The sequence below is a fragment of the Haemaphysalis longicornis genome, unplaced genomic scaffold (genome assembly GCF_048455015.1).
Source record: "Haemaphysalis longicornis isolate Haplotype H1 unplaced genomic scaffold, Haemaphysalis longicornis Haplotype H1 scaffold_2, whole genome shotgun sequence".
Lineage (NCBI taxonomy): Eukaryota > Metazoa > Arthropoda > Arachnida > Ixodida > Ixodidae > Haemaphysalis > Haemaphysalis longicornis.
Genome location: NW_027526295.1, coordinates 201,155,838 through 201,182,426, shown reverse-complemented (window position 1 = coordinate 201,182,426; position 26,589 = coordinate 201,155,838). Strand labels below are relative to the sequence as shown.

Sequence of the window (26,589 nt, the reverse complement as noted above, 5' to 3'; positions counted from 1 at the left end):
ACTGCCTTAAAACATTTTTGCCTCATTTAAAGGTAAAGCCAATTATTTGAATTCTTTGTGGTCGAGAAGGCTTAGGATTGGCCCACAAAATTTTGACAAAGGGTGTACCACCGCTACAAAATACTTTCTGGTACCCAGGACACTTAGCTGTTGAGGCTACAGAAAAGAAAAGCATGAGATGCTTGCACAACACAGCAAGTAAGTACACAAATTGGAAGGCCTTGTACATCAGCTGCCGGTAGCTTAGCTCCATGCAACTGGTGCGCACCTTTATTCTCGTGGGAAATACAGTAAAATAGAGTAAAGTAAAATATAAATCTTCTCTCTACAGCTACGACCTGAGACGGTGCGTGCAGCTTTTTGATTTGTTCTTCGTGCAATGGTGTGGCAGTGCAAGGCCAGGGCTCGGCGATTGCAGCATGTGCTGACTGCTCTCACTCGTCCCACGGGGTGACCTTGCGGTCATTCCAGACAAACTCTCCCTTGGGCGAGTCAATGTTTGGAGGCAGCAGTGCCAAGTACGTCGCGGCATCGGCACCTGCATTGAAGTGTGCAGAAAACAGAACATGAAAAACTAAGGAGCCAAGCGACGACCTTACTTCAGGCATTGGTGATACAGTTAAATCTGGATGTAACGAAGATTTTCAATCCCCTATTGCCAGCCCCATTGAAGCCCATGCGTTTGCGACCTCTATGTAACGAAGGCGTTGCGGCGGTGAACCTTGAGGCAACGAGCTCGCTGAGCTGATCAGTCATTGTTTTTTGAATTTTTACAGAAAAATAGGCTGCTAAAACGCAGTAACTTACCGAATACTAGCCCTATTTTAATCAGCCAGCAGCTACAAAAACGTATAGAATCCCTGGAAACAAAATTCGTTATGGTGATGATGGTGATGATGAATGGAGCAGCTAGCCCCAACCAATGCCTAACATAGCGCCCACTTGAGGTTTTGGTTGTGTAGCGTGACACTAGGAGGCATCATTAAGTACACTTCCCTTTTTGTTTCGCCCGCACCGCAAACTACGGTGCATTCCCACATCTAAGTGCGGTGTCACTTCGACACAAGTTTTGAGGTGCTATAGGCCTGCCTGTCGGCGTGTAGTCATGCGTCTCCACTGCTATCTGTCGTGTTGGTTCGTCTGTGACGAGTTCTGCTGCCGGAAAACAAAACCTTTTCACTTTTCAAGACAAGCAAATAAGTGACATCGCCTCCCTGTACCGTATACCAGCTAGCACCCTCTCAACAGTTTTGAGTGCAGAAGTGAGCATCAAGTTCGCGAAAAGGCGCCCTTTTCAGCATAACTTTGGTTCTTGAAATGCGTTTGGATTCAAAAAGCTTCGAAAAGCAAACGTGATAATTAAGCTCTGCTTGTGAACATGGGGGTAAGTGACCTTGCCTCTTTGGAGCGCCGCGTAGTGCCTGAGCTCGTGCAAAAGCAGCAGGTGCAAATGACGCAGTGTTCTACCGTGAAATAAGTCCTTGAAGAGTGAGTTCACCTTCACTGATGTCTAGCATTCTGGTTTCGTTTCTGCTTCATTCGCACGAGCCTTAACTCGAAACCTGCATGTAACGAAACCCTGGATGTAACGAAAAATTGCGAGATTTTGTTAACTTCGTTACACCCAGGTTTAACTGTAGCTGCACTGTGCTGCTCAATCAGGCTTTTTGGATTATGATCACACTAGCTCCATATACAACAACTTTGATGTAAGCAAAGGAGGCACTGCCAACGGCAGCAGTAAGGGAGTGTGCACAAAAAATGCTGGCATTCAAACACACTGGCACTGCTGATCACTTTGTGCCTACACTGACGTGCTCATCTATCACACCACATGTAGGCATGTAAACAACTACAAAGAACTCAGAGCCACTGTAGTATGATATACAGAATGGGCTGGCAACACATCGTCTGCAATGCTTGCGCACAACACGACTGGCTTTAGAGATAGAGACCTGCCCACGCAGCCAGCACCTAAGGGATCCTGCGCACCAAAAAACTGCGTCAGGTGGCGCTGCGACTGCTGGCCAAAAATGCAGCAGTTGTACCAGCTATTAATTACTGTTACGAATCAGTTCAGTACTTACAGTAACGATCATACCGGATTGTTATACAAACATCAACATACACAAATTTCATTTGCGATTTGTTAAAACCTTGCCAAGGATAAATATTAAATCTGCATACACCGCTCACCATGCAGTCACCCCTCTCTTTTGCGTACAACACAATGAATAATTATGACAGCCTCCCTGCTTATGAAACAAATTAATTAATCATGATTATAATTTTAACAATAAAGAGCAGCCTATTTCACACGAAAATAAACATGCCTTAGGATAAAGCACTCATCAAGAAGCAGCCTAGAACAAGCTCTCTAGTGACATTTGCCTCAAGTGTGGCTGTGAGCCTATCCTGGACAAGTGGCCACAAGGCACAGTTAATTTGTTTACTTTTCACCTTTACCTTTACCTCGTTTACTTTTTTTTTACCGTGAATACATAAAAGCCAGCCCACTTCCGCACAATTGTGCAACTTGACGGACCCGTGTTATGCAGGTTACATCATCACTTGAACAATCAAAAATCTATGCGTTTGCTTTGAAGTTACGTTTTGCTGTAAAGTTGTATCTTTACACAGCTTCGCAGCAAAGTAGTTTGAAAGTGCACGAGGTGTGCACTGCATGGCCAGCTCCTTTGTCAGGAGAGGCTGTGCACCCACACCACACACAGTTCCTCATCAGCACAATGCCTCTTGTGTGATACGGGCAAAATCAGAAAAGGCTTTTCATAGTTTTTCGCAAGAGTGAACAAGCGAGGCTAGGTCAAAGAAAAAGATCAAAGCATCACGTGCCAACTTCCAATCTATTAATCTATTTCAAAAACACACCACCGGTAAGAAAAAGATCACAGCACCATGTGCCATCTTCAAATTTGTTAATCTATTTCAAAAACACACCACCGGTGCTTTTTAAACAAATAAAGTGATTAGAAACACACACATGTGCTGTCACTTGGTTTCAGTTTTACACTTAAAAAAAAAAAAAACACAAGCTTGGGAGCAGTTGCTCACCTTGGTCAGGTGTCAAGGGCCCCCTGTGGCTGGTCATGTCAGTGTCCACGAAGCCTGGGTGCACCTTTTGGGGGAAACAGTGAGGAACCCCATGAGAAGTGCACATTAAAGTCAGCAGTAGAGAAACATTCTTATATATATAGATATAAGAGAGAAATAAGAGTTGGCAGACAAGAAAACCTCGGAAACAAAGGGAAGGATGTGGTAGGTCATTGAAACAGATAAAGAATTTGGAAAGAAAGAAAGCGGAGAAAAAATGTCCGCCAGGGAGGACCTACCACATCCTCCCCTTTGTTTCCGAGGTTTTCTTATCTGCCAACTTTTATTTCTGTCTTATTTTCAACGAGCCCCTCATTTCCCATTCTGATTCGATATATATATATATATATATATATATATATATATATATATATATATATATATATATATATATATATAGCGCTTGACTCCCTCGTGGCGCTAGCGTTCGGGGACTGGTTTCGAGACGGAGTGGGGTGGTCCCCGTAGGCAAGCGCTTGCGCCGACTGAGAGACAGCCAGCGCACAGGTTTTAAAAGATGTTGTTGTCATTCCTGGGCTACTCAACCGCGAGAATTGTCTGTACGTATGTATGTATATGTCTGCCCTGTCGCTCGATCCAACCGCCCGGCTGTGACTGAAGCAGCCAGAAGTTAAAGTAATTCTTGAATGAAATATAGGCAATACATTTTCAATCTAACAAATCTAAAAACATGCCTCATATTCAACAACATTGTTAAAAAAAGATAATATTCAACAAAAAGATAATAACCACGGGTTAGCTTTGTCTGAAAACGTCTCACACACAGCACGTAAACCGCGTTGCACAGTTTAAAGCCGCAAGTTGATTAGTTACAGTTCAAGCGGCAGGTATATGGTGGGAATTTATTCGTCCGAAATTTCAAAAATGTCACCTTTTCTCGGGAAACGCGGCGTCGACACACGGGAGAGCGATGAATATTTGCCGGCGATGGATTAAAGCTTGCCTTAAATACACTACTTTGAAAAAAAATGTAGGCCGGGCGGAATGCGCACCTCATAAAACGAGGACACGCGATAGGATTGGTTGAAAAAGGATTTGAGAAGACTCAACATTTTGCTATGCGTGTCTTTTGATACTCTTATACTGGCTCGATCATGTCTTGCCGCGCATAGAGATTTGGGTTGTTTCATTTTCGCAGGCACGACAATGCCTTTAAATGCGCTACTGAAAACTTGATGACAGAGGTTGTATAGAAAGAAAAATAAATGCACCGCGCTGTGTTCAAGAGACAGTGCGTACGGTCCACGCTCCTAGCTGCTAAGCATTTTTCAAACTTTGCAATGAGAACTACCACTAGGTACATTTCCTCCGTTATTTCACCGCCGATTCAAACCCATATGCATTTATCCCTGAAGCTAGCGGTCGGGCTCTTGGAGCAGCACAAGTATGTGCTCAAATTAGCGCGCTCTAAAGACGTTACGATAGTTTTGCTCTGTGAACATACTGCGCTTCAATTCGAATCAATTTTCGTAGCGTAGGAAAATTTTCACATACGTTATTATTATGCCAGCTTTCTTTTTTGAGTACCCAAGCATAATCTCTACGTAATGCAAGAACTGTACTGCCTTGTAGCTGCACAAAAAATGCGTAATTCACGCAGTTAGAACAATTAATAATTATGATATTCAAGATGTAGATTGTTGGTTTAAAATAGCAAAGAAAGGAAGAAAATGTGAAATGAAAAAACGGTGTTTGAATGCTTACGCATTATTAGGAAATTTTTGGAATTTCTGTACAATTTCACTTTTTGCTTTTCTGTCCGGGCAAAAATTTAGCTTGCCCAGCTCGCCAAATATTTTTTTAAAGTTTTTTGTGGACCCGGACATCCCATGTGCTCTCCTTAATTTTTTTTCGAGGCTACAGGGAACAAGTAATAATATCAGGTAGAAACTGGAATCGCTTTTCATTCAACTGTATATATATATATATATATATATATATATATTGTCAAAATAAAAAAGGTCCGACATAGCTGTGATAGTAGTATTACTTCATGTATGTATGTATGTATGTATATATGTATTGTTCTTAGGAAAAGGAAAATCCACCAACAGGCGTAAACTGTCTCGCCTAGGGGGCGGACACCGGAACGCCTGCTGGTGTAGGGGGGGGAGGATAGGGAGAAAAGAATAACTCATAACTAAACAACGTGTAATCAAGTCACATGTGCCGTGAGATTAATACGAATTGTGGTGTTTTATTTGTGCACGAGGAAAAACCTACATAAAAGTTGGTTATGTCTTAAACATTGAGAAGTGTTCGCACTCATAAATAACAAGCGCCGTCACAAAAACATTGTTCCCGTTTGTCCGGAATTTTAATATATTCTCTGCAGTCGCAGCTTGCAGACAAAACGTAAATCTCTGCCGGGGGTGAGGTCACAAAGAGCATGCCGGGCGATGTAAGACACAACGACACAGCAATGCGAGACAGAAGGCACACTATCAACGCGTAATGCTGCTGCTGCGAACGGAATTTAACTTCCATCTTGACCAAATGAAGCTCGGCAGCCGCTAATCGTGTTTGTCTTTTAACAGGCGTAACATTAGTGGTGGTAGATGCCTTAAGTGGAGCGTGGAACGCCGATGATAAGCCCACACTTCGAAATAAGCGGCCCGAAAGACGGCGTCCCGCGAGCCGCGCTCGCCGCAACCAGTCCCGGAATGGTGGCGCCGCGGTGGCAGTATTTGGCTCTAGGCGCACTCACGCCGCTTTGGAGGCACGCGGCAGGCCGCACGTCAGTGCGCCTTTCATCCAGCGGCCGTGCCTCTGGCTTCCTACAGTGCGGTGATCTTCAGCAGATGATAATACTAAAACGAAACTTAATTCACAGCAAAAGCTGGTCACTGCACTCAAGCACGGCAAACAAAAGTTGTTCCATTGAATTGATGAACTGAGCAGATTTGTTGTTGTTGTTAGTTAGCAGGCAGACCTAGCCTTGCATGGTGTCCCAGCACCAGCAATTGCTCCCCCCCCCCCCCCCCATCAGCACCTTTTTAACTGTTGCACTCACCGACAAAAACATGTGGGCAAAACATAAACAGTGGACGTTTCAAATTTTTCACCAAGAAGAATTAGCCTCAGCACAATAAGCTTTGCTGCTAATTCACTGGCTTCTGCCTTTGCTGCCCTACGGTTCTCAACTTGCCCACGTCTATTAAATTATTAGTGAGCTTATTGGGGACCATAATACAGGCCTGTGAGGATTGGCTTATGCTGGTGCAAATGCAAATTTGCAATAAATCGGTGAAGGATGTTGCACAATCCCTGTGTGGCTACCATCGCAGGCCAGATGCCTTCGAAATTTGAAGATCCAAACACTTGAGACTGACATTGTACCTTTTGTGATTGTGACATTGAGGTTTTAGGTGGGCCGAAATTCTCTCCTTATAGCCAAACATCAGCCTGGAATGAAAGCCCGGAACCCAAGGCAAGCTATTAAAGGAATGAAGCACTTTATGCACTAGCCCATTACGAGTTTGTGCCAAACTGCTTCCACTGCAAGGCCATGGCACCACCCGAGGTGTATGCATTGTGAAAGTAAAGCAGCAGTCCAGTGCTGCAACATCAAAGAAGGGCTGTACCACTCATCGCCTTTCAATTGCAAGGCATTTAGTAAATTTGGCGTTGGTTCCGTCGCGTTAACTGACAGCTGACCTGCCATAGTGACTCAGTGACTGAGGTGTTGTGCTGCTGAGCCCAAGGATGTGGGTTCAATCCTGGCCTGAGTGGTTGCTTTTCTGATGGGGACGAAAAGGGCAAACGCCCGTGTGTCGAGATTTCGGCGCACGTTAGATACCCCCGCGGTAAAACATAATCCGGCGCCCTCCACAACAGCGCGTTCCATAGCCCAGGTGTAGCTGCGGCGCAATAAGCCTCAAAATCAATTAAAATGACAGCTGAAGCACATTTCAAAATGGTTGGCCCCAGAATAAAATGACAGCATTTGAAAATCGTCCCATTGTCACATTAACATTCATTTGGGCATTCATGCATCTTTCGTGAATCTTTTATTTTCTTTTCTTTTTTTTTTTTGTACAACGATTCCTTTTTTCAACCCACCTGCTTTTTCAGCTTACTTACTCCTAGTTCAGTGACCACATAACAGTTTCCTTATCATTTTTTTTTTTACTTTTTTGTTACAGATCAAACCTCTTGCTATTGCTACCATGTACAAATGATTAAAGGGACACTGAAGAGCATTACCCAAGCAGAATTTCAGAAAAAAGCGAAACTTTGTTATGGGACCTAAATGCAACGATGTCAAAGCAATTATGTGATATGTGTTTTTACATGTCAGATGGGGGAATTTTATGGCCACATGTGATTAAAAATTAGTTAGGTAATTAATAATTGTTATTTTAGATTAATTAATATCTTAAATGATTATTTTATTCCACCTGACAGTTCGAGCTGTCAAGCGGGAACTCACAAGGAGGCTGTCATGTTGGTAACAAAGGCGTTAAAACCAAAGGCACACTCCCATCGGGAAAATGGACGTGGCTCATTTTGATCTGTGCCACAACAGGATCTGGCTCATTTTCGATCCGAAATACAATTTGCATACATGTTCGCCGGGCATTACCTGACCTATTTTGTTGCAACCTGTTTTCTAGGGAAAAGTTGCCAAGTTTTTGTTGTCATTACAGATTTATCTGATTTAGTTTTGGTTTCTGGATTTGGCTCATTTCAAGGGGGAAAAAAAAACCTCATATGAGTACCACATATTGTTAGTTAAATTCGTGTCGTCTTTTATTTCTCTTTTAGAAGACTGAAACCACAGTTTACACATCATTTATACTATATTCTGGTTTCCACTTTTTTCATAATAAACATCCACTTTTTACCCTTTCATGCACATATCACACAAGCTGACCATGCCCACAATTTATTAAGTTTTGCTTTGAGTATTTATAGGTGTGTTGACACAGCTAACACTAGTATATCAGCAAGGATAGTCTAAAGAAAACTGCAGGTTTGAACGTGCTTTTCTAGAGGAAAAAATTCGTGTAAATGGGCCAGAACAATGTATAAAGCCTGCTTGTTAAAAGTTTCAAAAACCTGGCAAGTTATTTAGGCTCTGTTGTGACTCCTTCCGGCCTCCATTTAGAAAAGAAACGCCGATTGCTGGACAAGAAGAGCAGCGGCTGTGCCCACTCACAGCGTTCACAACCAGGTCCTCGCGAGGGTCTGCATTGAACTGGCGCTGCTGGATGAAGCTCAGAACGGTGACGCCGACCTTGGACACGTTGTAGGCAGAGTGTCCCCACCCTTTCTCCTCATTCTTGCCCTCCTTGGCTGCCCTGTTGAGTTACGGTCAAGGGTGAACCAAAGGCGGCGAGTAGCAGTGGACACCAACAAGCATTGGCAATCGTGCTGCCCAAATCAAGAGAACAGCAGCCTGTAAACAGCCGACAACGAAACTCTCACACGACTTGAGGCTCTTTTATCAAGCACGATGCTGGATCCTTACACTTTCTGGCCACTCCCCTCGCTTTCAAAGAAAATGTTGGCAAGCTTCTGCAGATCTTACAGTCAGTGAGGTATCTTAATAGAGTGCACTTCTCAGTGGGACAATCACTAGCTTCAAAGTGAAGTTACAACACACAACTGCACAAGTATAACAGCGTTGAATTTCAATTACAGCTTCTCATCTGCACCACATACCTTTGAACAATTTCTAAGCTTCTTTGTTTTAGTCACTCCATGTTTGATATGGTCGGCTATTTCTTTTTTTCTGCGCTATAAAAGCATTAGAAGGCCTGCAACTGCAGGTACAAGAGGCGACAGCGACTGCAGCAAACAAATGGTATTGGGCAACGCCAGTGAAGAATAGTGAGTGAAAACTGTGTGTCGAGTGCACTAGGCAGTCAACCGGAGGACTGAGCTAAACCTTAGGTACTCACTGCACAAACTCGTTCATAAGACTGCAGAGCTCATCCAAAGTGATGTCGGGGTTGTTCAACTTCTGCTTGAGCTCCTTTCCAGGAATCCGACTCAGCATACCACACATGCTGCTCAAATTGACCACCCTGCAAGAAACGATACGCACCTGCACGTCAACCTCGCAAAGATGAAGCCATTGGGAAAGAATGTGGACGTCCCCTCAATTTTTACCATTTAATTTTATTGAGCCTTCCTAGCATGGAAGAACCATCACTCATTGCACACCGCAATATATAAACAAATTCAAAAGGAGACACAACATTCTGTCACTGGTGCAGTTTCTTTGAAGACTGTAGTGTGCTATGGCACACATAATAAATAATGTGCCAAAAAAAAAGGGGGCTTTGCTATGCCCATAGCTCCTCAATATCCTCACTTGCCGCAACGATACTACTTTACCTTAGTATACCTATTGAATTTTTGTAAATAAGGAAAAATTTTGTCACAAAAAGATAGCTGCAACAAACAGTGCTCGAGTGAGGCAGACAGCAGGCCGCCATAGGGGGAAAGGAGGATGCCCTACCTGGCATGCGGTCGCAGCAAGGGAAACAGTTCCTTGCACACGTTCAGAGTGCCAAAGAAGTTGGTCTTGACAGTGACCTCTGCTTGCTCAGCAAATGGAGCAGTGGAGGAATTCTGCAGCAGTGGAAAAAATACAAGAAGCATGTCATCACAAAACTCGTACTAATTTTCTCCGAGACATTCTGATATCACCCATCACACTGCAAAAAACATGCAGTACTTCTCCGCCCCATTTCCAGATTCTTGCCTGTGGGAGTCGGGTAGTAATAAACACAATTCATGAGCCATTCCACTCTGTGACGGTGGATGACTAGAGAAGCTGGAGTCTGGATTTGGTGCAGTTTCCCCATTACAACAACAGAAAAGAAGGGAAATTCAAAATGGAGTTGGGAAATTTGTCTTGATGATGGATCATGGGACCGCTGTCCTGAGAAGCCGGAGGAAATTAGACACACACGTGCTTGGAACACCAACAAAGTGAGGGCGGTGCGAACGTAGACAAGCTTTTGCAGGTCGCACAGCAGCGAATTCTTGGGAAACCTTTATTACCTACCTGAGAGTGTCTTGATCTTGAAAAAGGGGCCTATCGACAACTAATCCACCAAAATGCATATGCAAGTGATGAGACTTATAAGCATGAGGTCCAAATCATGTTTTGAGCAGCATGCGACTTTGATGGTGACCACGTGCTAATAGCGCTCCCACCAGGACGTTCGTTTTCCCTGCGTATGGAGCTCATGACTTTGCTTTACGTCATGCACAAGGTAAAACTGGACCTTCTGAGTTCTTGTCTATGTCCATGGCAAATCCACAAAACCCTAGTCATAAACAGCATTGCTGTAAAAAAAAAGCAATATCCACCACATTTATTGCAATTGAGGTTGTACGCATTACCATCTCTGTCTGGTTTCTCCAAAGACCCACCCTCTTTTCCGCACACCATTTGCAGAGGCAGTTGTAATGCAGAAAGGGTGAAGCCATTATCTAGAAACCTACCCATAGTAGAAATTAAAAAAATCTTAGCCGTAACTGTGGAAACAATTGCCAAAATATGGTTGTGCATTTGAAATTAAAATGACAGTGCGTCGTATGATGTCAACATCCAATGTAAAGGTTTGTGTATTGTATAATTAGACCACCTTCTAAAGTTTTTATCTGGGATCCTTAAAATTACTTTACCAACAATGAAAACATTACTTTTTGCTTCCGATCTGGAAGACCATCCTATATCTATAATCGTACATATGTTTGTGCATGCGGGTGCATGTGTGTGCGACCAGTATAAGCGGCATTTCAAAACAGCTACATAGAAATTCTATACACTAGCAAAGCACATTCACAACAACAGCATGTATTTTTTTTTAATGCGATATAGATTGCCCTACGGCATAACATGCTAATAACATAATAACATGCTAATTACAAAGGTATCAAAGAACGTTTAAGGTAATATAGAACTAGCTGGGGCAATTGTCAGCTTGTCAGTCATAGCAAGAGAGAAGAAAATGACGCAATAAGAAAAAAAAATTACAATGACTGTGCTGAGAGGAAGCAATCGCACTACTGGTCATGTTTCTGCTGTTGGTGCTGTCCCTACCGCAAAAGTCTGCAGAGCGTCTACCTCAGTGGCACCTCACAAACGTGGCAGTATTCAAAAGTACACCTCAGAGGAAGATGCAAGGGAACACGAAAATGCAGCAAGGCAAGCGATCTAGCAGGATCTTCCTACAGCTGAAACTACTACCAGCCGACGCAACAGCAACCGTTACGACGTGAAGACTACAAGATACACATATCCCCCTGATGACAAAGACATTGTTGCAACAGAAGGTGACATAGCTACGACAGACCTTCCATTAGACAGAGAATTGCATAGCCTGAAACAAAACACAATCCTTTCGCATTTCCGCACATAAGCACTCGTGAAATGCTCTCTGATTACCCCATTAGATGGCTACATTGCCCTCTTAGCGGATATGTTAAGCCCTGTACCAGTTCTAACAAAGCTGGCAAACAAGAATGCTTTGTGAAGGCAGCATTGAATTCAACAACGATGCAGGCTACTTCACTGTCTAAACTGAAAACCAACACCAGCGCCACCTTTATGCATACTTGTGTTGCAACAAATGAACTTGTTCTTTTATCTAAATGCTTCATTTTATTTATTATTTGTGTTTCTGCCCTTGCCCACTTTCCAATTGCATATGTTTATTATAATAATGTATTTGCCTTTTACACAACTGTAGTTTAAGGGCCTACTGCACTCAAATTTCACGCTGGCCAAATTTACTTTGAATGTACAGTAAGTACCACCAAACCAACTGGGACATGACTGGTAGCCCCATGAAATGCATCGTTAATTAGTTAGAAATGTTTAAAATAGTTCCATCTCAGGCGACGCTGCACCTGCCGGCAGATTGCACAAACAGCCATAAAGCGAGCGGAAGTTACATTGTGGCCAGCCAGGAGAACCGGTCGAGCTCCACTGGGCGAGCTTCTTCTAGGGCGGCAGCAAGGGCGAAGCGTTGTGCGCAGGTTCGCTTCAGCCGGCTGGCTGCGTACGGCCACTTGCTCGCTGCGCTCTTCGCAATTTACATTCCAAAATCTCCGATCTTTGATGGTCCTTTTCCCCACGGATACACGTAATTCAGCAGCCATATTTCGTATCTCGCACTCTTTTTAGACAGACTATACACAGGTAACATTTTGAGGAGGTCGAAATTTTGAGTGCAGTTGGCCTTCAATTGCTAAGGGGATGTACAGCACAACAAAAGACGAAGGACAATAAGTATGCACAAGGAATTTGCACTTTGTCCTTTCCATCCTTACTGTCCTTTGTCATTTGTTGCACTGTACATCCCTTTCGACCAACTAGCCCAACATTGAACCTTATCCTCGGTATTCAATGGCGTGGAACGCATGCAGGCAACCAAGTGTGCGCCGCCGTATCTGTGGCCAAGCGTCTGTTGCTAGGCGACGTTGTGCGGACGGCCCGCAGATCAGGCACCCCTCTTCTCCTCCATGCAACCGTGTGAGTGCACCGTCAGGCCCGTCACTCGCTACGTCGGGCTCCACGGGATGGCGGCACTTGTCCGTGCTAAGCACGACTGTGAAACACATGACTGTGTTTCACGTTACGAACTCTTCGCCGAACACAAAGTATTGCGTCGAGTTCACTGTGAGTGCGATTAATAACATCTCTGTTGGTGTCACAGTTTAGAATCGGATTGGAACGGAGCAGATGACGCACGCCGGTGTCTTTTTTTTCTTCGGCGTGCGGCCGCAGTGGCCCAGGTAGCGCCGTTTCCGTGGCGCATCGGCCATGTCTGTGGCTGTTTCCAGTGTTGCCAAGCGAAGAAATTGACCGCTAAACTTTTCAACGAATACCGTCTATAAGACTTCAATTGCATTTGTTAAAGGAGTACTGACACCAAATTTTGACGCCTAAAAAATTATATAATTGGGTTCAGTAGTTTGTACAGATGCCTCTCAGAAATTTTTGCAGCGATCTGCGGCCGGAATCGCATCTAAAATCGATTTTGATTGTCCAGGCCGTGAGCTTCCACAAATCGGCAGCACTAGCGAAATCGCTTTCGGCGTGACGAAACATCGGCCTGCGTGTCTGGCCGGTTCAGGGTGACGTCATGTAGTCGTTTTCGGAACCGGAAAGGATATCCTGCGCTGCTGTTGTCGGTGGTATTCATATGGGCAGGAGATGTGGGCGTAGCTGTATGAGCAATGCTTGTAAACGTTGCGTGTTCGACGTCTTTGCTCTTCAGTTCGTGGCGGGCGCATGGTGTTCCCTTGCACTGGTACCGACAACTGCGCGGTGCCGGCACCGCGCGGTGCACGATGTCGACGGGCATCGCGGCGACGCGGCGGTGCGCGTCGCCGAGCTCGCCCAAGCTGTGCTATGGCAAGCTCGCGGTATACGAAGTACTGCTCGTGGAAGCCTGTCCAAGCAAATCGACGACGACGCCAAGATGCATTATTTTCCACGCGACGACATGCAGCGCTAAACGTGGACTGAGTTCGTGCGCGGCGGCGGCCACAAGAACTGTCGCCCAAGCCAGCGGGCTCGGGGTTGCACGGGTCACCTTGGGTGTTGGGAACTTTAGGCTTAGTATCGTGGCGACTATTTGATCACTGGTATCTGTACAACTGCGAAAGACCATCCCTTACACAACTTTTCACCACACTATCATCCCCTTTTTCGCATATGGAGCTTTATTTTGGCAATAATTTCAATTTCAGCGATCGGTGACCAAGACATCTGCCGCGGCCTGTTTTGATTCTAGCGCGCAGGTGGCACCATCTTTCGGCCGCTCGCCGCACCGCAGTGCCGGCAGTGCTGGGTCGGAGCGCCGAACCTCCGCTGCTGGTCAGCGTAGGCTTACCATCGCGGCAAATATCTGAACGCCACTTTTAAATTCAGCGCTGATAACAAGCCCTAGCACAATTTTTCAACACACTAACATCTACTTTCTCGCATGTGGAACTTCTTTTTCGCGATCAGATTGATTAGAAGAGTGGCGACAAGCTGTTGCTATCACGGTCTGCGCCGGTTCGAGCCGCAGTGATATTAAATAACGGACGACGGCGAAAACATTGCCGGCCTAATCGCCTGGCCAAATAAAGTTGCTCTGTCTGTCAGGTGGCAGCGACTCATTTTAGTCTGACGATTCAGACGACATGTCGACTGCGCGGGCGAGTGCGGACCATGTGTAATCGTAGCAAACGATGCGGCGAACGCACGGAGGAAAGAAAAACGTCCCTGACGTCACGGGTGAGACCGTGACGTAAGGCTGGCCCGCTTGCAGGCTGGCCTTCGAATGGCCATTTTCCCGCGCGGCGACCAAATTTGAAATTGGTTGCAATAAACGTGCTATAATTAATTCTGTGTTGGCGGCTGACGGCTTTCGGTTCGATTTTCGTAATTACTGGGCCAATAGGTATTCTTTACAGCATAAAAACTGAGAGCGAGAAATTTCGTGTCAGTACTCCTTTAATGTGCTTGCTACGTTGTTTTCGTGTGATGTGGTGACTCGTGTATCCTGTTCAAATTCTTGCTGCTTCATGCATGCAATTACACTGCATCCTGAGCTGCCTGCCATGCTGTCCGTGAATAGGAATGAATCCTTAAGGCCATGAAGACAAAATACAACTTTCTTCAATATGTAAGAACTAGACTTTGGTGGTCCACTCAGCTCCATTCAAGTCACAAGACGTTTTTTGAACTGAAACAATTTCAAATTTCACACTACAGTGATGGAATATGGGAAAAAGTCATACCATAGAAGTCAACACAAAAAAATATAGTTGACAGTGTGTTAACTGCCCATTAGCGCACAAGTGATGTGATAAAATGGAGCTAGAGGCGCCACACGAATCGCTCAGACATGTTTCTTGGCGGTTGTTTTGATCGGCGGCCGCTAATTGTACAAACAAGATTCTGCAATATAATGGAGAAGTGCCAGCGTCTCACCTGTTTTCTTGAACATCTACATTATTTGTGTGAAGCTTGTGAGAAAATTGGTGTGATCTTTATTGATGCAAAACAGTCTTTTTAATAAACCGAACTTGTATTTTGTCCTCATGGCCCATTTTTAATTATCTCTCGAATTTTCTTTCTTTGGGTGAGGGGAACAGTGGCACGCATTGCAAACCTACCAGCGCTACTTCAGACGGCAGAACCCACCACGGTGGCTATGTGGCTTAGGCTTAGTGGTGCTGAGCCCAAGGTCGCGGGTTCGATTCCTGGCCGCCGCGGCCGCTTGTCTGATGGAGGCGAAAAGCAAAAACGCCTGTGTGTTCGAGGTTTCAGCGCACGTTAAAGATCCCCAGGTGGTCAAAATTAATCCACAGCCCTCCACTATGGTGCGCCTCATCGCCTGTGAAGCGTCGGCGCGTTAAAACTCATAATCAATCAACTTCAGACGGCAGAAAGGCAAATGCAATCACCTACACCACTCCCTCTTCGGAGTTTGCCACTGTACTGACGCATGATGTCAAAATAATTACCAAAACCACAGAATGTCTCCTACCTATGGGTATGTACGGTGCCTGCAGACCCAGCTGTAAGGCATGAATTCTCACACTGAGTACTATGTGGTATCTGTTTCCTGGTAATTTAAAAGTAGTTTAAATCTGGCAGCATTTGTAAGCATGGATGTAATGTTGCTATATATGGCATTTCAAAAACATAACAAAGCAACCCCTTGCCTTGTAAGCAATGCCAGCATTGTTCACGAGCACATCCAGGCCACCGTAAGTGTCCTTGAGGTAGTCACGAAACTTCTGAATGCTCTCAACGTCATCGATGTCGAGCTGGTGAAATATGGGGTGCAGCAGGTGCTTGTTGAGCTCTGCCACAGCAGCCTTTCCTCGCTGCTCATCTCTGGCTGATCAGGGGAAAACAGAGAACGCCAGGTCATGCACTCCATCCAGCTGAATGGCTGGCAGCACACAAATGGGATGGCAGCACATACATATAATGAGAGAGATTTACATTCTGAGACCATGAGTACAGAACAAGGGCAGAATTACTCCAGCAGCTAGCAAAAATCAGCACACGTTGTTGGCACAATCATTACAAACAGAACAATGAAATGTGGCACTTAACAGCCAAAAGCAGCTGCAAACTGTGAATGCTGCCATGGCAAAGAAAAGAGAGGCGATTGAGCTTATTGAGGCATATCTGCCAAACAGAAGAATTCAATGTCAAGCAGTTTCCTATAAATTATTATCTTAAATTACAATGCCAGCTGATAATGAGACATTCCAGGGTTTGTGCCTACAATACAAAGGGGTTGTGGCAACACTACAAAGTGTGACAACATCCAAAAACAATTTAATTGCATGCGCGTCCATCCGGACGACCTCCCCTCGAGACGCCAAAGAACTCGCCATTGCCTTAGCCCTCATCCAATACTCCAGCAAAGCCATCGTCACTGACTCTCAAGCAGCCTGCCACAGTTTCCTGTCAGGAAGGGTGGCATCAACAACCCTACAGGTACTTCAACACTACCGTCCAACTTGCCGAGTGGCGATCGTTTGAGCACCTGCCCACGCCTCTGTAACGGACAACAACTTTGCCCACCAACAGGCTCGCGAACTGGCCCGCTGAGCCCGTGAGGTGACCGCAGCTCCGACGCCACTTCTCACCTATCAGGACATTACTCAATTTTACCGGACCACCAGACAAAAATTCCCGTGCCCTCACCCATCCCTCAGCAAAACTCAGGAAATAACACTCCGACAATTACAAGCAGGGATGCACGTACGCCCGGTTCGAACGAATTTATTGTTTCCCACACAGTACACTGCTCTATGCAAACTTTGTCTCCAGCTAGGTACCCCCCAGCATATACTTCTGGAATGCGCCCACCCATTACTTTCCTGAGCTGAGGGAGACACTGTTGACCAGATGTCAACCAGAGGACCAGGCTCTCCTGGTGACACGAGCCAAGGTGCCTAGGGCAACGCATGGATTCCTGGACTAGGGTTCCACTCTCGCATTGGAGCTCATAAAAATGTTTTATCTCTCTCTGTAAAAACCACTTCACTGCTAGCCAGCAAGCTATGAAGGAAAGCAACCTCCACAAAAGCAAGTTAGATAAATCATTTCAATGCAAGAAACTTCCAGAGCTGTCGTTAGGCCAAGAAGCAAACCAGAGGCAAGTTTAGCACTTTATAATAACGAGTTAAGTAAATATGGCTGTGTATGTCAGCATGATGCACATGTGTACCAGACCAGAGAGGGGGCCCTGGGGGCCAGGCCCCCCTCCTAAGGCACTTGTTCTATCCCCTTGCTTTCCCCTTTCATACCCATCTCCAACGAACCGTTTCATTTGCCAAGAATGTGATGTTCTGTGCATGGCTTAAAGGCTCATAATAGGCGCTTGTCGATTTCACCGCCATCTCACATTTGCTTAGAAACGTTGGCAGCAAGCACAAAATGGTGCCTCTTCAGCAGCTTGTTTCAAAGCCACTAACGCAGCGAAAGAAATTGCTGGGAAAGGACAGCAGCCTCATGCAAAAAAAAAAAAAGCTATCACTCGGCTATTGTGAGTTCTGAGAGAGAGTTTTCCCAGCATATTAGTGCACCTGAGAGAAGCGTAGAAAACCAGCTCAATGCCCATCGATTGCTCAAGTTCAAGAAAATCGCCGAAAGCTGGTTTCAATCACCGATCCTATCATTGTTCTTGGCCGTCAAAATATTTCTTTGTGGGGACACAGAGATGATGGGGAGCTCTTGAAAGATGGTGAAATGAACTTTTCTTCTTTCGTTAACGAAGGAAATTTCAGAGAACTTTTACGTTTCCGGCTTGAAAGCTGAGACAAGGAGCTCACTGAACACCTTACTCGTTCGTCATGCCAGGAAACGTACATCAGCTTACATCACTACATCAATGAACTTACATCACTACGAAGAAAAACAGGACAAAGTAAGGAACCACAGAGAGAGAGATGAAACGTTTATTTGAAATGAAAGGTCTTGATTGAACTAGGGTAGGTTCCCTCCTTCCAGGGCCCCTGTTTCCTCTGCCCCAGTCTTGGCCCTAAAGATCAGATACTTCTGAACCCCAGGGTCAGAGCTGGCCAGAGCTGCCTCCCATAGCTCATATAACTTGGTGTTGGTGTTTACTGAGGGCCATATAGTACGACAACCCCAGGATGCATGGAATAGGGTGGATATTTCACCGCACTTATTACATGCGTTTGAGAATTTCTCGAAGAACATCTTCAATAGTCTGAGGATGTTGGGATAGGTGTTTGTCTGTATTTGTCTGAGAGACTGATGCTCTGCAGCTGTTAAGCTTTTATCTGGTGGAAGAAAGAGAGCTCTGACTTTTCTTTGAATGTTGAGTCACTCACCGAAGGTATTGGGGAGAGGGGTGAGGAAGCTAAGACTACTGGCTGAGCGGTTAGTAAGTTCTCGCGCAGCTTGGTCTGCTCTCTCATTACCCTCACGCTCCTCATGTCCCGGTGTCCAAATGATATTTTGGAACTTAGTGATATTTAGAGGTAAAATTTTTGCGAGCCTTTTGTGAATTTGGCCATTTATAATGTTTTGTACGGCTTTCTTAGAGTTCAAAATTATTTGGAGGCTTTTTTCTTGGAATTCTCCATACCTTACGGCCAATAGAAGGGCGCCAGTTTCGGCCTCCTCTGTGCTGGTGTTCGTTAATGCGAGGCAGTCCCTGATTACTCCTTCTTGGTTGACTATCACTAGGGAAGCATTGGTCTTGTCGTAAAAGGCAGCGTCTGTATATACAACGTTTGGGTTTTTTTCCAACTTTCTGTGTAGGAAATTGACCCTGGCTTTCCTTCTGTCTTCAAGTAAGTGGGGGTCCATGTTTCTTGGAATGGGGAGCGCTTTCAATTTCTCTCTGGCGGCATTGCTTAGGTCTTCTTTGTCAATAATTGATTGTACATCTAACCTGGAGCCTACTCTTTGCAGAATGGCCCTGCCAGTTCTCGTCTTTTGCAGCCTTTCCTTTTGTGAAACAAGGGTAGCTTCACAAATTTCTTCAAAAGTGTTAGACACGCCGAGATTCATGAGTTTTTCATTTGCCGTGTAGAGCCGCTTTGTATGCAGTACGCAATACAATGTTGGCCTGTTCCTTTTCCTGCCTGTTTAGAGAGTGAAAAGGCAGACTGCAAGCAACTCTGCTTACTACTAATGCCTGCATGATACGCAAGGTTTCCTCTTCCTTCAGCCCTGCTCTCTTTTTGGTTATCCTCCTAACTATCTTTGCAATTTGCAGCGTTGATTTTTTATAACAATTTTTGCAATTGCTCTGCCATTGCTTTGAACAATCATCCCAAGGATTCTTAATTTATCTGTCTCTGCTATTTCGTGGTCCCCAAGCTTGATTTTTATCTCCCCTGGGCTCCTATATCTGGCGTCGTGGACTCTGATAACTTCAGATTTTTCTGGTGCGCACTCTAGGCCGTTATCCCCTGCCAGCTTTTCCACCCAGTTCGTGGCTTATTAAAGTGCCTGTTCCTTTTGAACCAGGGAGCCTTTAGTGGCCCAGATGGTTATGTCGTCGGCGTACAATATGGAACCTATGTCGGGGATGTCTTGGAGTTTCTTTGCTATGTTAATCATTGTAATATTGAAAAGCAAGGGGGAGATAATAGATCCCTGTGGTGTTCCTTTGTTTGGCATTTTGAGTGCAATTCGTTAAGTGCTTGTAGAATGGCCCTGTGGGACACATGATCAAAGGCTCCCTTTAAATCTAAAGCCAAGATAAGGTGCTCGCCTCCTCTCACAGGTGCTGACGAAAATCTGAGCGCTTGTGCTTCGTGGTTCTGTACTTTGTCCAGTCTTTTGCACTGTTTTCCTTCATATTGCAATGTACCAACTGGCCCTTGAGCAATTCCTTCTGGAACTTTGGTGTTCCAGAATGTCCCAAACTTCTGAAGTTTGGGAATGGGCTACATTGACATGAGCGCTTTCTGCAGTGCACTGGCCTGGCTTTGCGCAGTCTGAGTAGGAATAAAACTATTAATATTAGCATTCATATCTACCACTTTAAATTATCCTCACTGGTTTCAATGACTACGGTTTCCACACAAGCCTTGACGCTGGGATACCTCGATATGTGTGCTTAGAACAGAAAGGCACTTACGAACGAGATCAATTACCGTGTGGTCGGGGAAACGTCGCAGTAGTTTACACTTTCTTTCTGTAACTGTGAGCTTTCTGCCTTTAATTTTGGTGAGTGACACTGTGACAGCATGGGAGCCTGAGAGCCGAAGTGGAACTCCCACCTTTGTAGAGGTCATTTTATCAAGAGCCAAAGTTATTCAACTACCCAACAGCCCAAGCTACAAACCATCTCCCCTTCCTTTCCCATTTTACCACCTGCGTGGAATAAAGGCTGGCACTGGGAGTTAAAAAATGTGTCAGCGTTAACGTCAGCCTGTGTTTTTTAATGCTTAAGTATTCTTTGCTGAATACCTAAAAAAATCGTGTAGTGCCTTGTGAAGAAACCAAAAATGCGCGACTAGTTGAATGAAATAGGGGTGCATTAGCCCGAGTCACCCAGCACAGACGCATTTCAGACACACTGTAAGCAATTAGGATTTGGAGAGGGGTGCATGGAAGTGAAAAATAAAACAGCAAAATCATCCAGCCCTCCATTTAATGACGACAATGTCTAAACGCGAAGCTTTCTTCATGCGAAATATAATGGGAAAGGGTCAAAGTCAAAGACGCTGCAATCAAAAAACCAAACTGCGCGCTGTTAAAATTCAAAGCTCAACTAGTCAAAGTTTAAATCCAGAAGGCAACCAAGGAAACCCACTTAAGAAAGCTTTGCGATAAACCATCATCGTCGTACAGAGGAGTGCATGATTTTTCAAGTGTAGGTGGAAGCTTGTAAAACTTGACCGCAGCATTCAGTCGTGAAACTGAGGGAAGGTTTTTGGCACCCTCCTGTCTCTCATCTTTCAGCCACGCAGGCATTGTTTTTTGAAAGACCATTAACCAACTAGCCAGCAACTTTTGCAATTCTTGTAAAGCAATGCTTTTCCACGACAAGAAATAACGTTCTACTATCATGCAGTATTTATTCTGTAAACGATTTCCAATGAGTGTAGAAAGCGTATTTCTGAGAAATTAAACACATTTCTACCGTAGTTAATGAAGTTACAGAGCATCGTCCATCACAATTTCTGTTTTGAGGTACATCAGACTGCACCCCCCAACTTTGTCTTTTGCTTGTGCACGGTGTCGTTTCATCATCAACTACCAAAGGCCAGCGCTGCAACATTCTTGGATTGGCTGCACACACCGGCTTTGTAGAAGCATTTAGCTGCAATATATTCCTCGATATGCCAAACTGCATGCAGGCATGAAAAATTTGCACGAAGGAACAGCCTTACACTTTCAGCTTGACTTCCAGCTTGGCGCATTGAGCGTCGTCTGTTATTTGTAAGTACTGAGTATGGGCATAAACCACACACATGGCATGTCTCGTAAAGGTCACCTCCACACTCAAGATTTACCGATCTGAAACAAGTCCTTGTGGTTATTTACGCTTTGCAAGCCACACCATAGCAGAACGACAGAAAGCCACGCACAACAACGCTGCACTGACTGCTACCGGCATTCCACTGACGAGCAGTTCACCACGGGCGGCCCTGTTCGCTGAAGTGGTGCCATACAATGGCCACCTGGTCCCTATACAGCCTCATTGGTGCCTGTGAGTTTAAAGCTCTCAGTCATCCTGTAGCAAGAGTGCATTTTAAATTCTTTCACAAACATGATCATATCATCCCACCCGGATGCCCTACCTATGGTTAGAGATTGAACCTGCAAAATAAAAAAAAGGGAGGGGTGGGGGTTGCAAAGCTGCACTTGGACTACAATTTAAAAATTCAATTCCTTGCGTCTGTGACTAAACTAAGCCACCAAAATACAACCATCACTTACCTGTCAGCAACACATCACCATCAAACTTCTGACACAGAAACTTCACAATGCTGAAGCCAATGCCCTTGTTGCCTCCCGTAACCTGCACACAAAATAGCGACAGTTAGCAAAAAAAAATCCTTCTAGGCTATTTTGCTTGTGCTATGTAGTCAACGAAAATGTTTTAAATCAATAAGCAATTTACTACAACTTTGTTCTAGCATAATATTCGCCTCACAAGCACGTATTGATTATTTTGTGAGCACCAAGCACCACAAACCTATTCACACAAAATGCACTCTGTATCATGATAGCGTATGTCAAAAGGTACCTAGCTACACTACTGCATTAGTTTCACAAACTAAAAAAAAAACATGCCAGTCATTACAGTGTGTCCCTATCCAATGAATGAGCTAGCAGACAGAAACTGCAGCGCTGGGTTTCCATGGTTCTCATCAAAACCGCGGTAACAAAAAAAGGAGCTGAATGGTGTGACCCCGGTCATACACACATGCGAAAATAAAACTCAGACGGTCAGGCATTCTTTTCCAATTCCTGTAATGCAAACAATTTCGAATACGCTGGACAGTGTCTTTCAGATTATGTGCGCCTACTGAAACCGTTGAACTTGGGCTGAACATACACTGAGAGAAAAAGAATGAAAGGTATCCAATAGCCACCGACAAAAGTGGCAGGATTAGGCGGCGCTTATCAGTAGCCCCAAGTGAAGTCAATGGCCGCCAGCCCAAGTTATTTGCACCTCATCTCATGCTTTTTAGATGGTCAGAATAGAGCAGCAGTTGTTTGCCCGTCACCTCTTAATGGAGCACGTCCTTAAGATGAACAGTAGCTGCGACAATGAAAAGTATTTTCGTTACTGCACCACAAAAGTCCAAATGAGGGGTAGAGAAAGTACAGGTACTGCAAATCACAGCCCTGATTACAACAATTTCACAAAAGTATAAGCCATATGCCAATTATGGTGGGTACAGCGACAGGAAAAATACATTGGACATCCTAAAGAGACACTAAAAGCTAAGTAACATTTTTTTTAACTCAACGAGCGTACAATTTTTAGCTCTCTCGGTTTTTGTAAGATGGCCAACGATGGCTTGTTTGGTGAGAAATAAATCATTAAAGGGGTAACCGCATGCAGCAATTTTGGTGGGCGATGCGAAAATCTAACTCAATGGGTGCAGTAAACAGGGAGTGCAGGCGACAGCAACGAGTGAAAACAATAATACACTGCCGCCGGGCATTCCTGCCACTGTCGCTTGCATCTGGCCAGCCAGATGGAGCCTAGAAGCAAGCGACAGCAACGGAGGGCGCTGGCACAAGTGCATGAATTTTGTTTGCCCAAATGCATCTTACCACAACATCTATCAACTGCAGTATCTCCATGATATTTGAACATAGCAAAGCGTTTCAAACTTCAAGAGCACAGCCAATATTTTGGAGCTGCAATAAAAAATTATGCACATCCCTGTACTTAACACCTCATACTTAGCCTCATATAAATCTTTATTTGTCATACAAGGCTAGTAACCTAGCCTTGTGTTGAATGCAGGATTTCGTAAATACTTTGTCATTTGTGAAGTGTGTAAGTGCATGTTAAATTTTTACGCTGCTCCTTTTCTAGGGTAATGAAACTTACGAACAGCTTTTTAAAACTTCCTTCTTTTTGTGTTAGCACAATACTGGAATGCCGTGTGGATTTGGCTAAGCACGGTTTGGAGGCTACTGATGCAGTACAGTCCAGCTTGCATTTATAACAAACACATCGGGAAACGGAAATCAGTTTGTTATATCTGTTTTTAGCTATATCTGGACATAAAATTTATGTATACAAATGGTAACAGGAAACGAAGCTTTAATTTGTTCATTATAGCCGAGATTTCATTAAAACCAGGTTCGGTATAAGTAAGCTATACTGGAGTGGCAGGAAGGACGCAATTGTTTTTTTTTTTTTGTCCCTTTTTTGTTTTTCAATTGCCAGCATGTGTATACATCCCGCGACGAAGCCTGATGTTCACTAGCATACATGTATAAAAAGTACTAAAATGCAAAATTGAGATAATGGGCAGTAAGGTTACTTCTTACCGGTTTTTCGAAATTTTGAATAACTTTCGAAAAAATATATTCCCCGAGGTAATTTTGGCTAGCATGCATACGCTGTTGTGTGACCAGAAAAAAATGTTTTTTTTTTTATGGCATGCGGCACAGAGTTAAGGCATGCTGTGTGTCACGGAATGCGCCTCAAAAGTCGGCGATGTGCGGGCAGAGTCATTCGAATTGCGGTAAGGGCAAGTTGAAAAATAACCGCCGCGGTGGCTCAATGGCTAAGGCGTTGTGCTGCTGAGCACGAGGTCGCGGGTTCGATTCCCGGCCGCGGCGGCCGCTTTTATGATGGAGGCGAAAAGCAAAAACGCCGTGTATACGAGATTTCGGCATCCCCTGGAGGCCAAAATTATTCCGGAGCCGCACTGGGTTGTATGCAGGTGAGCCCCCGGTGAACCCCCAGTGCACTTCACTCCAGAAAGAACAGCTGTACATGTTTCCCTTCGTATATAAAGAGAAATGGGCATCTTGTACAAAGCTTTTCTCATAATCGCATTGATTTCTCAAGGCCAATCTAAAAAAACATTGTTATTTTGAGCTTTCCTTTTCACCCGAATCACCTAGTAGTAGTAGTAGTAGAGTAGTAGTCTACTACTGCGCGCGCCTCATCGCCTGCGGTGCGTAGGCGCGTTAAACCCTACAATCAATCAAGTTGAGAAATGGCCGCACTGCATTGATGGGAGTATTATTTCTTGTTTACGGCGAAAACTTTGTTAAGCAACCCATTCGTTTTAAGTTTGCCACTTGGATCCGCGCGGAAGGTTTTTTTTATTATTATTTTTTTTTAGTTCCTACAACGTTGCCGAACAACCTGCCGGCGTGCATATATACCTACATGGAGCGATTATCATGCGACTCTACGCGCATAATCATACCTTTGAGTCCATTCATTCGTGTCCTGATCAGCTGAACGGATAGTTCGTCTGGACGGAAATTTAGAGGTAGCTATCGTTTTTAACCAACGCCCGGCTGCACTGCGCCTGTTTCAGAGCCGGCCGACGCCGCGTACAATTATGTACGCGACATACGCAGCAGAACTTCAAGGCCAAGCAACCTGCGTTCTACGAAGGATCGCCGCAAGCGCACGTAAAAGGGACGCGAAAAAAATCTCCACTGAGTGAATTGTGGAAAGATAGCTTACCACAGCGACGCGAGATGACGACATGGCGTGATAAAATGACAAGACGCACTTCGTTGCAAGTGAACAAGTCGAACAACTCCGTAAATGCTACGCGTAACGGAACACCTTATAAGTTATAAACCGATTGCACTGAACCACTCCGAATCCGGAACAAACCGACGCGCCGACACGCCAACGCCGCCTGGCTGGACCGACTGGACCACTCCTTGACCGAACAGCGACACCAGCGACACAGCGCCGCTAGCGACGCAACCAACGCAACTCACCAAATTCCGCGCGACTTTTGCTCGCGAATGCCTGCCTCTTTTATTTGCCATTTTGAACTGCTCAGAACTCCACCAGATCAGCTTGTTTGCCCATAGAATGTCATTGCAAGAGCAGTTTGGACTGCCAAAAAACTGCTGGAAATCGCCCAGGATGCGCAATTTCCAGGAAGCGCAATAAAAGAGTACATGTTACATATATTGCACAATAAAAGCCCAATAATGTCTATGTGCATATCGCATGACCAATTAAGCATTTATTTAAAGTAGTGTATGGAGAAGAGACTAGCTAGTCTTCTATCCTCCATATATTATGGGGCGGCAGTGTAAACGTGGCGCGAGCGACCCTTCCTGTCGATTTATCGATTTTATTGATTTGACGTACGCAAAACAGCTACGGGTGGGGATCGGTTGTTCAAATCTTTCTATTCTCTGTTCCGCAACTAAAATTTTGGTCACTTAATTGACGTGCAGCGCGGATCGAACAGCGCAAGGACATCAGACCAGAAAAGAACATCGATACATTGTGCTGACGGAGTTGGCCTGGTTTACGCCTTTTCCTTAGTATAAGCAAAGTCTAAATTTGCATGCCAAGCGTGGCAAATCAGCCGTACCCTTAATGATAGTGGCCAATAAGCTTAGCCACCATTATTGGCAGAAGCTTGGAAATTGTGACAAGCCAATATGACCAACATTAAACAACGCATATTGTTGTTTGTAAAATCTATCGCCAGCATGCGCATGGGCGCCGGCAGGATTTTGTTTTGAAGGGGGCAAATTCCTTGCGTCGCCGTAAGGGGTAATAACGTGAATTAAGCTTTTCAAAATAAGGATTTTTAAGAACAAAGTTTCAAGATGCGTATTAACGCTCATACATATATCACAACAAGAAACGACTGCCACATGCGCATACGTTCATAACGGCAACATGTTCTATCGAATAAAGACAGAGTTTTTTAGATCAATTGTCTCGCAGCGACAAGATAATCATGTAAAAATAAATGATGTGTTAAGGCGAGATTGTGGAAAATGGTATTTCC

The 26,589-nt window shown here is 44.7% G+C and overlaps 1 protein-coding gene across 1 annotated transcript; it reads right to left on the bottom strand.

Moving 5' to 3' along the window:
• Positions 1–211: 211 nt before the first annotated feature.
• On the bottom strand, positions 212–25,494 carry LOC144169776 (carbonyl reductase [NADPH] 1-like). Its single transcript, XM_077699110.1, has 8 exons — positions 25,287–25,494; positions 22,049–22,130; positions 15,823–16,001; positions 9,602–9,714; positions 9,039–9,164; positions 8,294–8,435; positions 3,073–3,136; positions 212–538 (listed from the first exon to the last, which is right to left on the bottom strand). Exons 1-8 carry the CDS (start codon positions 25,308–25,310, stop codon positions 435–437), a joined length of 834 nt encoding a protein of 277 aa, XP_077555236.1. The 5' UTR covers positions 25,311–25,494; the 3' UTR covers positions 212–434.
• Between the last annotated feature and the right edge of the window lie 1,095 nt (positions 25,495–26,589).

What these genes read in the sequence shown, in the direction of transcription:
- LOC144169776 (XM_077699110.1), bottom strand. Translation starts at nt 25,310, where the DNA reads ATGTCGTCATCTCGCGTCGCTGTG. An exon ending in TGGTGATGTGTTGCTGACAG is followed by an intron (nt 16,002 to 22,048) that starts GTAAGTGATGGT and finishes TCCCCTGATCAG; the next exon opens with CCAGAGATGAGCAGCGAGGA. An exon ending in ATGCTGGCATTGCTTACAAG is followed by an intron (nt 9,715 to 15,822) that starts GCAAGGGGTTGC and finishes CCACTGCTGCAG; the next exon opens with AATTCCTCCACTGCTCCATT.